Here is a 12824-nt window from a genome sequence, read left to right as displayed (position 1 = left end):
TCATTTATAAAATTGCACAAATTAAGAAATTCAAAAGGACAATAAATCTTTTAAATATACAATATTTTCTTTTCCTACAACATAATGTATCAATTAAAAAATTCAAAAGTTTTCTCTTATGATCATATATTTCAGATTTTCGTATATACTAATAGTTATAATGTAGAATAAACTTTTCTTGTAACAAACTTTGGCAATTAGATCATGCAACATCTCAAATTTAAAAAAACACGAACCCTTTAAAAAACTGTCAAACACTTGGATGGAAACATAAAATTAATATTTTCATTCGCAATGCATATAAAAAAGAAAAGTTTATTTTTGAAAACTTGAAATAAATCATTTAGAGCTCAATTTTTTTCTTTTCATTCTTTTCTCTTCAAATATAACAAATTTATAAAATATGGTGCACAAATAAAAAAGAATTTGTTTTTGAAAAATAGTTAAGTTCTACTTCATATAAATGAAAAATCCTGCTTGAATGAGACAATGTTTGTTTTCGCAGTTCAATCATGCTTTTAAAAAATATGAAGTTCTTGGAACCTGGCGCACGGGTCTGACATGATTGACAGACGCTTGGGTATGACAAATATGCCTGATTTGACAAAAAAAACAAACAAAAAGAATAATCGCGCACTTCAGTTGTCACGAGAGAGAAAAGAAAGAAAAAACGTAAACAATCGATTACCGACGGCAATCCAATCATTATTTGTCTACACGCGCCACACCATGTGAAAGAAGGTACAACTGCGCATCCAGTGAGATAATAGATTACCAGATTTGATCATTGGAAAGCTTCACACGCGCCTTCTTAATGATGCGTCTGCCATCTATTTACCGGGAAAGAAAAAGAAAACCAAAGAAACATTGCATGAAAAAAATAAAAAATTAAAAGTGAAATCACTATTATAATATACAGTAATCTCTTAATCTATAATCTATAACCATTCCTCGTATTATTTAGCTTTTATTATAATATTGTACATCAAAGAATTCATTGATAGAAATTTCATTCAGTAGAATAGAAAAGTGTCACAGACTTTGACTGACTTTCAAGGTAGAATCAAAGCAAGAAAAAAATTGCTTTCAAATCATCATGTTACATCTTATCATATTATAACATGTATTCAATGAAAACAAGTTCAAGATATATTTCAGAATGCCGTCTCTCCTTTGATCCTTTTATGGATGAATATTTTGTGCCCCTTTGATTTATATTCCAGCTTAGTATCTGAGAATATGCCAGCATATCAAATTCACTCAAACATTGAAATTTGAATGAATGAATTATGGCGAAAAGGAAATTGAAGATTTAGCCAAGCAGTCCTAGTATATGGAATTACCAAAAAACAATTAATTAATTAATTTACTTCCAAAATGTATATATATTCTCCAAACCTTTTATAAACAACAAAACGATTGTACAAATAGTACACTAGGGGAAAAACAACTAAGATTTATATGTAAATTTGTACACTTTCTGCACCCTAAATCCTGAATTGAACTTGATATGATATTACTAGGAAAGAAAAAAAAAAAAAAAAAGGAATTGAACTCGGTTGCGCTGTCAACCAGCTTAATTCTACACCAGCTCTCCTAATCTGACTATTTTTTCCTCAGTGGATTACTCTCCAGCATCAATCTATTAACCAGTGGTAAACGTTACACATTAACCAATTACTCAACTTTATGGTAAAACAAATATTTTCAATTATTTTTTTCTCTGCACCGTATAAGCTTATATGACCTCCTATATTTATAAATATCACAAGTCACCACATAAAAAAATAAGCTGTAACTCAAGCTCATACACAACATTACTCTACCTGCTCCTCACACATTTCACTCGTCATGCATTTATTAACTTAAGCATCACACGGTTCCATGTATCAACAATGACTTGTTTTGCAGGCAAGCTTGTAACCTATGATAGAAGTGACAATCTAACCCATCTGATGACTTATCATTCACAACAATATTCACCCCGTTAATTTCTCTGATTCAATCCTCCGTTGCTTAATTTTGCTTCACCAAGACACCAACCACCATGCCCTCGTACAGAACACTAGCCCTGGTATTCTCAAATCTGAAGAGATCGAACTTTTTGTTCTTGTTATTAAACTCAGCAGCTAGTGTCATGTTGGATGGAAGGACTTTACTGTTACCATTACTTGGATTTTCGACGGCGACCAAGCATAATATAACATCAGGAGTTCTTGGCATCACAATTAGTGCAAAAACTAAGTTGATTGCACTCAGGATGACAATTAAAGCAAGAAAATATGCAAAACATTTGCCACTTGTTTTTTACCGTAACGCTTTGGGTTGTACCGTGGCATACTCTTCGTCGCTTTTCCGATGAGATTTAGCTGGTGCTAAAAGGAACAATTTGGTTGCCTTGGGACATTTTTCCTGAGCTTGTAGAGGGTGAAGTAGTAGGGTTAATTTTTTCTTCGGGTTTTTAGGAAACTAGACCTCTTGTTTTAGGTTTATAATCTTATGCGTATGTGCTGAATCACCTTTTTATACAGTAGCAGCATGAAAAAGAGGAGCCGTCCGCTGTATTGAATTTTTAGCAACCTCGATGGAGCAGTCCTAGGACGTGGAGGCGCCATTATGTAAATGTAGGAAAAACTTGTTTACAAAGATTTTACCCTTTCTTTTTATCAGCAGTTTATGCTTAAATCTGTACTAAATTTAAACAAGCCACCCATACCTAAATTTTTACAAAACTTTCTCGCATTTTTTTTATTTGTATTGAAATTTGATGATAATAATGCAGGAGAAAAACCCTTTATGTCAAGCAGTCGAGTCAAAGGATTGTGGCTTAAAATTCAATTTTTTTCAAAATTATTATATATTTATTTCTACATATTTTTGACATGATGGTATTAAAAATAAATTTTAAAAAATAAAAAATATTATTTTTATATATTTATAAACAAAAAAAACATTATGAAAAACAATACTGCTAAAACTCTAAAACACCTGTAGCCAGGGAGAATCATATATTGATCCTTTCTAAAGCCTGATAGAGCCCGGAGCTCATTATGCGCTTGAAACCCAGATTACTTGAAGAAAGGACCAAGACTTGACAATATTTTGATCGAGCGAGGTGAAAGCCCAAGATTAGAACAGCCTACAGCCCAATCCAACCCAGAATATATGAAAATCGTGGAGACTACACACGCAGATGGGCCCAACTGCTACCCCAGGAGGAGAAATGAGCCTGCCTGAAACAACTTAGATTTGGATGGTTTGAAAGCTGATGTGTAGACAGTGCGAGACCATTTATAATAGGGGTGTAATTACGAAGAATTCTTCGAAATATATTACAAAAAAAAATTAAGATTTTTGCGAGTCATATGTTGGTACTGTTGAAAGTATTATAAAATTAGATGTATGAGGTCATTTTAATAGTTTTGCTACAAAATTAATTAAGTACTATAACACCCCGTTCTCATTTAAAATTTTAAAATTATCTTCTTATTTATTATGTCAACTTCGGTATTTCTTTTGTTTTTTTGTTTTTTGTTTTTTGTTTTTTATAATTTTATTATTTAATATCAATTTATGATATATTATTTTTTCAGTTTAATACTTATTTTTTTAATTGTTAAATTGATTCTTCTTTTTAATTTCACCCTTTCACTCAAAATTTTATTTTTTATTTTTTATTTTAATTTTGATACTTATTTTTTTAATCTTTTTTTTAATTTTATCCTTTAATAAAAAATAAAATTTATTTTTTATTTTAATTTTAATCTCCATCCATTCTTTTTGTTAGGAGATGCAATTCCAGAAAAGTAGTGAAAAGTACATCAAAGAACTAAAAGCAATGAGTAGAATACAAGAACTGATACTTAATCCAAATGCTATCAACTCAACCATCAAGTGTTACGGTTTCAACGAACAGAAAATCTATTTCTAATAGCAAGGTTAGGACCCCATTTACTTTTACAATGGCAGTCCTAACACTCGATGAAACTATATATGTGTGTGTATATATATATATATATATATATAAAAGAAAAAAGACAAAATGAAACTATGTATATCATTTCTCAATAATCTCAACCTCTCCATTGCATCTGTAACCCACTCTTGCTCTCAGCAATGCCGTCCACTTGCCACCTCCAAACTAGCACAGGTTTATCGTTGAAACCTCAAGCAATCTCACCAGCCAGGATTATTTTTATGGCCCTGCTTGGTGTTACTAATATGTTACCACGTATTTCAGTATATCTATTTATCTTCTTTTTTTTAACTCCCCCATTTTCCTTTTTCTGCCCAACACTGTACAAAAGCTTCATTGTCTTATCGCAGAACTTCTTATTTTGCATCGGGGGTGTTAGAGGAAGTTTTGCTGAGAAAAAAAAGGTGTAAACGCTATGTATACCACCCCCCTGATCACTTAGAAATGCTCCTTGTGGAACTCAAACTTTGTGGAACCTTTTTGATTGAATTCATAGCAGAGCCTGCTTAATTCCTTGGCCAAGACAGGTGCCCCGCAGTAAAACACGCCTGCTCCAGAACCACAGTGATATATTTAGAACAAAATGATGGGTTTCTTTATTGAAAAGAAATATGTTGGCTGGAAGGAATACTCACCTATCCTTGCATTACAGTGCTTGGAACATAATTTAGAAAGAACCTTTTTCCAATTAGGCCTTGCAAAATGCGTTCGCACCTAAAGAAAGAGTTTGGGATTTGTTAGTAGAACTGCATGGTGTCACTTGCCTGCTGAGAATGTAACTTATATCTCTTTGAAGGTGCCAGAAATTTTGGAAAATTCCTGCTGATATAACCTAGGACCCACAAGATGAACATACGAGGAGCCTGAAACAAAAAGATTGGTCTTACCCTGGTGCCAGAGACAATGTCCACACCGTTTTTCGCATGGTTTAGGGCTTGGACCATGGTAATGAGGGTTGATCGGGCATCTCCTTCCTCATACACACTGGTCAAGTAATTATGCATCTCAATCACACCCTGGAGTAGTCCAATGACAAGTCAACAATCAAGGAAACGAAGCAAAATGGAGAAATCTTTCTAATTTACTTAAATGGACATTAATTACCCTTTGATCAAGCTCTGCAACTTCATTCATGACTCCTTTGAACCAATCAAAAGAGCCCTGCTCCCTTGTTACCCAATAGAAATAAGCATTGGTGGTCCTTACAGCCTTTTTACGTTTCGTTGAAACTTTGTTAGAGGATGAAGTATCATTACTTCCAATGCTCAGGTCTGATGTCCTACTGATATCCGAGACCAAATCCTGAGAATAAGAATCAGACTTGTGACTACGCATTTAAGAGATTACCGTGGATGAAGAGACATCTTATTGTAGATTGGAAAGTTAAAGTCAGTTTTCTTGTCACTTACTGCCTGCTCCTCCATTTTGACAATGTTATTAAGCAAATCTTTTAGAATGCTGATGAAAGGTGTTGCACCAATTCCCAAACCAACAAGCAGCAGCACATCATACTTGCGGTAATCTTGTGCCGGTGCACCATAAGGCCCATCTATTAAGAGCTTCGGCAAACTGTCATTAGAGAAGAATGTTACATAAACAATATAATCAGAAAACGCTATCCAAAGGCGAAAATAGAATGAGAAAAGGGAAGGAAATTAGTATAGACATATTCCGTACATTTTCTTTGTTGTTTCATCAGCCCTGAGAAGTCCACTCTTACCGGCCACGGGACATTCACAGGCTTCAGAAAATACCCTTCTTAGTTCTTGAGTCCAGTCACCTAGCTGCCGAATGTGAACACTAAGGTAGTCATCACCAGGCGCGGAGGTGATTGAAAATGGATGCCTGGGTGGAAAAATAAAAGCTTGCTCATATTAAGTTACAATGCAAATCAGGTATCAGAACATAGAAACTAATTCACATTGGTGGTATCAATTGATCAACAATCACGGAATTTAAGAAAGCAATCACTGATTCCTGCCAAAAAAAACTCACTACCTTTCATCAGCTAATGAAATTAATCACTCCGAAAAACGAGCATTCATAAAGAGAATAAGCATAACATTAGCTTAAAGCATATGATGAGCAAGTTTCTTGTTAGCAGTTTCCCTGGATGTATTTGACGACCGAAAATCTTTTGAACTACAGCTGAAAGTGTTGTAAACTACCGAAAATGACATGTATTTTCACGTGAGTTGATAAATTAATAGTGACTTACCACTCAAATGGAGAAACAGCAGGGCACTGGACAAACATATACTGTCCACTCTTGTATCGGAATTGGGGAGGCTTAGACATTTGCAATGTGAGAACATTTCCAGGATAAATCGCAACCTGAATGTAAGGAAGAAAAAAGATATTATTATAGACAAAAATCTAGTACAGTTGGTCTTCAACTTTACAGAAGTATTCCAGTACTTTATAGGGCTCTTTCAAAAAGATCAAACCGAGGTCTTCAAGATTTTATACCTTGAGGAGCCTGACAGTATTGAAGCCAGAACGAAAAAACCTGAGGGCCCTTTCTCCTGCATATAGTAAAACTGGAACAGAAAGATACATCCATGTCTGCAAGCAAGAAATCACCATCAGTTTACTCTCGCAAACACTCGCTGCTGTTAAAACTAATAAGGAAAAGATTTCTGATTCATACCGTCTTTTTGTACCATTTATGCACGAGATACAAGAATACACCATGGATGATAAGCAAGATGTAGACAATGACGAACAAGTGGTGTGAATACCAGAATGCATTGAATCCAGTAAGCCTGTCAAAGGGTTTTGGAAACTTAATGAGGCTCCTCCTGAACCATCTCGTAGCAAGTGTAAATGCAATTGCCATGCTGATCACCATAAGAATTCCAGTCACACCTTCAGCCCCTCTAACCAATTTTGCATATGAAGGTTTCTTTCCACCAAAGTCATTTATCAGATACTGTTCGTAGGAATCATCAGATGAATTTATAAGCCTTGGAAAATCACAAGCTAGATGGTTTCCAGCATGGAGAATCACCCCGATTACAATTGCTGCTGCTATGGTCTGCATGTATGTAAGACATATTAAATCAAAGTAATTTACCGTAAGTAAATGAATGAATGTCTTCTAAGACAATCCATTGCAATTAGATGGTGTCAATTTGTACAGCAATAAACTCATTTAAGCTTCTTTGAATTTATTTATTGTTATATATATCTTTCATCAATGGTAAAATAGCTTTGGACTAGCTAGTTATGAGCTTCTTATAAATTTGCTCTTCAGTTTTATATGACACAGGCATTTGGGTCTTAGCTAGCGTAAGGATGGCTTTTAAATGATGATTTAGATAAAAGAAAAAACACTTAATTGTTCACTGACTTAGTTTTTATTGGATTTGAAATTAAAGGATGATATTTTTACCAGAAATAAATGTATAGATGAGTACTTCACCTTCGTAAAGCTCTTGTCTTGTTTTTTCAAAACCACCACTAAAACATCTAAAATAGTTTTGTTTTTTGTTTTGGTCCAACATGCGTTTTTTTTTTTACTTCACCTTTTGTTTTTGTGGTTAACAATTAACGTTATCTAATGGGAAAAAAGAAGAGTATGAAAGCCTATTAGTTGTCAACTATTGCTGCCTGTTGACGTATCGCATCTAATAAATATCCCTCATGACCACTGTTTGGGTGCTCGCAAATTATTCTATTTTCATGGCTAAAGATCAACCAATGTATTGACTTTCTAGCAAAAGTCTCCCGTGGGGGACCCCAAAGCATGTAAACGTAATAAAAACGCAATACTGGCAAGAAGAGGAGGTGGTAGGTAACCTTGTGTATACCTTGTGAAAGTTGATGTTGTCGTCAAAGGGCACCAAGTGACCCAACTTTGTGGACCTAAGCCAAGTGATAGTATTTCTACACACTGGCAAGAGAATTAGAGCCATATTGAACTTCAATGTCTCTGCCGCGCCTTTAGCTGTTAGGAGGCAATAACCCATGACGTGAAAAGCATTTTTCTGCTTGTATTGCAAGAATTTCCATGTGAATAATCCAATCATTATCATAACCCATAATGCCAAAACCCAAATTCTCCTCCAATTCTCCTGAAAAAAGTATACACATCGCTTGCTCGCTCTCCTTATCGGGCTTCTCTTTCTTAGCCCCTGTAGATTTTGGCTCAAGGCTTGGCTTGTGTAGCTTAGAGCTTGACTGTAGTTCAGATACGTGTCTTTTTGTAGAAGAAGTGTCTCTAGTTGCCATAGCTTTATATCATTTTCAGCAACAAAAAGAAAAACAAGATTGCAACAAAATCATCAGCAATGGCATTACTAGGGGACAAGAGAAGATGGATCATGTCAACTGATGCGCAATGCCACACGCGTAATGCATAATGTATGAGTGAAGGCCAAGCATTATTCGAGGCAAACACCGTGAGTCCACTCGGGTATCCATCTATGTTTCTCAGGTCAACTGTGGCAGGAATGATTTTCAAATTATCCATTATGGAATTAAACCTTGTTTGGGGCTCGAGGTGAACCTATTTTCTATTAAATTTTGAAAAAAAATTAAAAATAATTTTTTTAATGTATTTTTATTTTTTTAATGTGTTAATGTCAAAAATAAATTTGAAAAGATAAAAAATATTATTTTAATATGTTTACAAGTAAAAAATATTTTAAAAAATAATATTTACTTCATATCTTAAACATGCTCTATGAAAAATGATGTTTTACTGGGAATAAGAGTATTGGTCACCAAGACACTTTAAATTAGGGAATAATATTTTTTTAGGTATTTCTTTGACTTCAAACCAGAGGTGATAATTTGAAATGATAAAGGTTCAGGGATAGAAATTGGGCTTGCAAAAATCTACAAGGTTTGCTGGATTTTGAAGATTAGAGGAATGACAACACATTGAAAACATAAATAATCTTACTTAACCAAATTAGTTACGCCATCTATAAAAATAAAAAATAAAAATAAATAAACTTTTTTTCTCCTCTTCTTGTCTCATTCTTTCTTCGTGCGCGTTTCAACAACAACGACGCTGTGAACCATCAAGATTTGGTAAGTTAATCTGTTAGGCTTTGTTGCCTAACAATGGACTTTGGAAGAAGAAGAAGTCTAATGCAAATGCTGTGCCTGTCTTTAATTTTATTATTTTCCTATTAAGATTGTAATTATGACCCGAAACTAGATAAGTGATCAATTTGACTCTGATTAAACAAATTTATTTAGCTAATGAAATGAAAATGAAACAATATTAAAGATGAATATTATATTAGGCCCACCTAACTCCTTCTAGAATCACTGTAAAGTTTCCAGCATGCATGTTATATATATATATATGAAATTAAAACTCAAGAGGACCCACCTCGATGTAGCCAAGTCTTTCAGGGTCCAACTCTTCCATGATTAAAGCTGCATATTCCTCTGCCTGTTCTTTTAATCTCGATAACTTATTTGCAGAAGCACTTAGCATGATAATCTACCAATTTATGTAAAGAAAATGCAAATTAATAAACAGATTTATCGCGCAAAGTAAAGACTTTTGCTCCAAAAGCCCCTCCCCCCTGTATTAAACATTTTCCCCTTCAAGTTAAAGATGCTTGTTGACATGGGAATTGCGTCAGAGATTAAGAAAAAAATGGGTTCGTGTTCGGAGGAGTTAGTTTTAGATCCTCCAAGAATTTATGGTCACCGAATCCTCAGCGATTATTGATAGAGGGCTGAATCTCATTTTAATTTACAATTAAAGAGCTAGGGCAACAGTTCTGATATAATCAAGGGGTCATTTTGGATTTAATTTCTCTAGCCCTGGAAAGGGCAGCTCTTATTTTATGTCTGCAAGGAGGACCTGACAGAGTGCTGGCTAATTCATGCACGTTAAATTAAAACTAAACACTTCAAGAGAGAAAAATAAAATGGATTTTTGAAAGAGATAAGCTAATGATTTATTAATTAATCTGGATACCTCTTTCACTTCTTCTTCGGTGATCCTACCATCTTCGTTCTTGTCCACCCTGTAAACACATATAACAACAAAAAAGAGTTTACTTAAAACAACTTAAATACTAAATCAGTGAACCTACTACTTTAATTTGATTAGGTTTGCTCATCTATTTAAAATTAGGCCGACTCGTTCATAGATGCCATCTCAGAGGGGGCCAAGAAAATAATTCAATGTTGTTTAATCACATTTTCAATAATTGGGGCTCAGATGAAAAGACGCTCTTGTCCTCTGATCGTCTCTGTTCGGTGGAGTATATATAAACTCAATTTCCTTGCTTTGCCTGATCGCAGTTAAGCTTTTTTTCTTTTTTTGAACAAAAAAGAAGAAGAAGAAAAGTGACGGATTAATTAGGGAATTAAAGAAGTCGTTAATTTAGTTTAGTTATAGTAGCCCATAACAAATGTAACGACGATGCGTACATATCAAAGAAGATCTGGAGTCGAGAATCAAAGCTTTGATCGGTAATTTGTGACCAAAACTCGTGAAGCTCATCTCGACTAATCTTGTCCACCTTCAATCTCCTCCTCCTCCCCAAGGCATCAAAAAGCTCCACAGCAAATTCCTTCGAATTTTCCATTCCTTTCAAAGCACAACAGCATTTATTTCAATAATTAATTTACAAGACATAATGACTACTTAACAACTGAATCTTCAATATTCTGGCTGCGCTTACTTTTTTTCTTCTTCTTTTTATCTATAAATGTCTAAATGTAGCAGTAATAATAATTTAAACTCGGTAACATGAAAGGTGGTGCGGAGACAGCTAACTACTAAAACCAGTAGGAAAATAGGAGTAAGAGTAGAATCAAACCAATGCATTGTGCAAAATCGGCCCTGTAAAGATAACCATCTTTAGCAAGTTTTTCGAAATTGCTTTGAACTTCACTCCATGCATCAACCCCATTTGTTTTTGTACTGTTATTACTTATAAATCTCAATCCACGCAAAGCTTTATGCGCACCAGACCGACTCCGGTCCAGCTGCGCTCGCTGCTTTCTCAAAGCACGAGCAGCTAAAGCTGACTCAAAACCGCCGCCGCTATTTCCCGAAGCTGATAACACCCGAGCAGCCTGTCCATGAGTCCAAGAAAACCTCCTTAACTCAGCTTTCAACTCTTGCGAAAACTGCTTAGCTTTGGCTACAGCTTCAGCTTTTAACTCTTGAGAAAATTGCAAAATCTTATTCGATGAACTCCGCCTGATCGTCGGCGATCTTGAGACCGGAGTTACAGCTCCGGCAGACACCGAACCACCGGGAGTAAAAGAAACATCATCGATGTTGATAACCGTAGATGTTGCTGGCTCAACTCTGCGAAGGACGATAGTGTTATCATCTTGTAAATCAAGTGTTACCTCAACAAACTCCTCGCCAGACTCAGTTCCCGGTGATGTCCCGGCGCTCATCGTTGCATTGCCGGGAACCGTGTCTGAGGCCCATCGCCGCTCGTGTTTAGGCAATGAACCTCTCATTGATTTGGTGAAATGGAATTTCGGTGAGAATGCGGAAGGATCAGTGATGAAGTCTTAAGGAAGTGGAGGAGAAGAAGAAATGTTGGTATTTCTAGTCGTCGTCGAAGAACGCGTTGGGGATCTAATGGAAAAGACATAAACACGCGGAGTTTTATTTTGTTTTCTGCTGCTATTCTAGAGAGAGAAGATTAAGGAGGAAAAAAAAGATCTCTCTGGACAAAGAAACTTTGAAGAACAAAAAAGGCAAGAAAAAGACAAAGGTTTAATAATCTTGTGGGTGCGTGTAAAAAAAGGACTAGCTAGAGATGCAGGGGGGCAGGAGGGAAGGAGTATCTATATACAGAGATAGGATTGTTTTTTGTTTAGTGCTCTGTGACCACTTAGCTAGCAATGGTTCTGTCATTCTCCTTCGAGCAGTGGCTTAGCTAGTAGCAGACTAGCAGTAGTAGTCTTCTTTTCCGCTTTTGTGATGAGTTAGTTTTTCGCATAACGCGTTTATACTCGGAGAAATTAAAGAGGAAAAGGAAAGATGCCGTGGAGCTATAATAATAATAAATATTCCATGTTTGTGGGTTTTTTAGGCTTTCAATCTCGGGGATCGTTTTGGAGTCAACTTCACCTCAGCCCGGGGAATTTTGTTTTCTTACAGTACTAGTTGAGAATGTTCGTCAAAGATAAAAGATAATTGAGAGAAAATATATTAAAATTTGGGAAAATACTATTTAATCCTCTTCATTTGTTGATGGTAATAATAGTTTGATAGGGCAGTTATCTGTCTTGATTCAAGTGAAATAGGTTTAGAGCGTGTTTGCTCATGTGATTGCAGATATTTTTCAAATAACTTTTCGTGCTAAAATACATGTCAATAATATTTTTTTATTTTTTAAAAATTATTTTTGACATCAGCACATCAAAATAATTCAAAACATATAAACCATATTAAATTTTAATAAAAAAAAATAAATTATTTTAAAAACACAACCGCAGCTACATACCCCAAGCATTCCCTTAAAATTCCACTCAACTTCGTACTAAAGTGAAGGAAAGATATTGCTTTTCTGTAAAATCCAACAAACAAACAACGAGACCAGTCTTCGATTGTTTAGGAAATTGTAGCCTGTCTTTTCCATAGCATATATTTTTGTGATGTTGCTGATAGTAAGAACGGCAATCCCACCATAACTCTCTAATTTCTGCAAAATATTTAATTGCATGGAATTACCTCCATCCGTTCGCCTCTCCAAAACTTCAGATTTTGCCAGCTTGAAAATTCTCAACATGATTGGCAAATGTTGGCAACAATTCGTGTGATGGCCTCTAAGTGGTGAAAAACCCTACTGGGCCACAATTTTTCTTTCTTCTGTACACAGTAGAACATCTTCTTATATGTGAT

At 35.1% G+C, this 12824-nt stretch overlaps 1 protein-coding gene across 1 annotated transcript; it reads right to left on the bottom strand.

Annotated features, from left to right (window-relative positions):
- Nucleotides 1–3843: 3843 nt before the first annotated feature.
- On the bottom strand, nt 3844–11914 carry LOC133700494 (respiratory burst oxidase homolog protein A-like). The gene is made up of 14 exons (XM_062124036.1): nt 10774–11914; nt 10382–10541; nt 9924–9972; nt 9324–9437; nt 7789–8211; nt 6627–7013; nt 6446–6541; nt 6195–6310; nt 5654–5821; nt 5386–5545; nt 5081–5278; nt 4864–4992; nt 4612–4690; nt 3844–4524 (listed from the first exon to the last, which is right to left on the bottom strand). The coding sequence occupies exons 1-14, from the start codon at nt 11429–11431 to the stop codon at nt 4415–4417; spliced, it is 2847 nt and encodes a 948-aa protein (XP_061980020.1). The 5' UTR covers nt 11432–11914; the 3' UTR covers nt 3844–4414.
- Between the last annotated feature and the right edge of the window lie 910 nt (nt 11915–12824).

This window comes from Populus nigra, chromosome 8 (assembly GCF_951802175.1).
Source record: "Populus nigra chromosome 8, ddPopNigr1.1, whole genome shotgun sequence".
Classification (NCBI taxonomy): Eukaryota; Viridiplantae; Streptophyta; class Magnoliopsida; order Malpighiales; family Salicaceae; genus Populus; species Populus nigra.
Note: the sequence above shows the minus strand (reverse complement) of the source record. Positions and strands in the feature narration are given on the sequence as shown.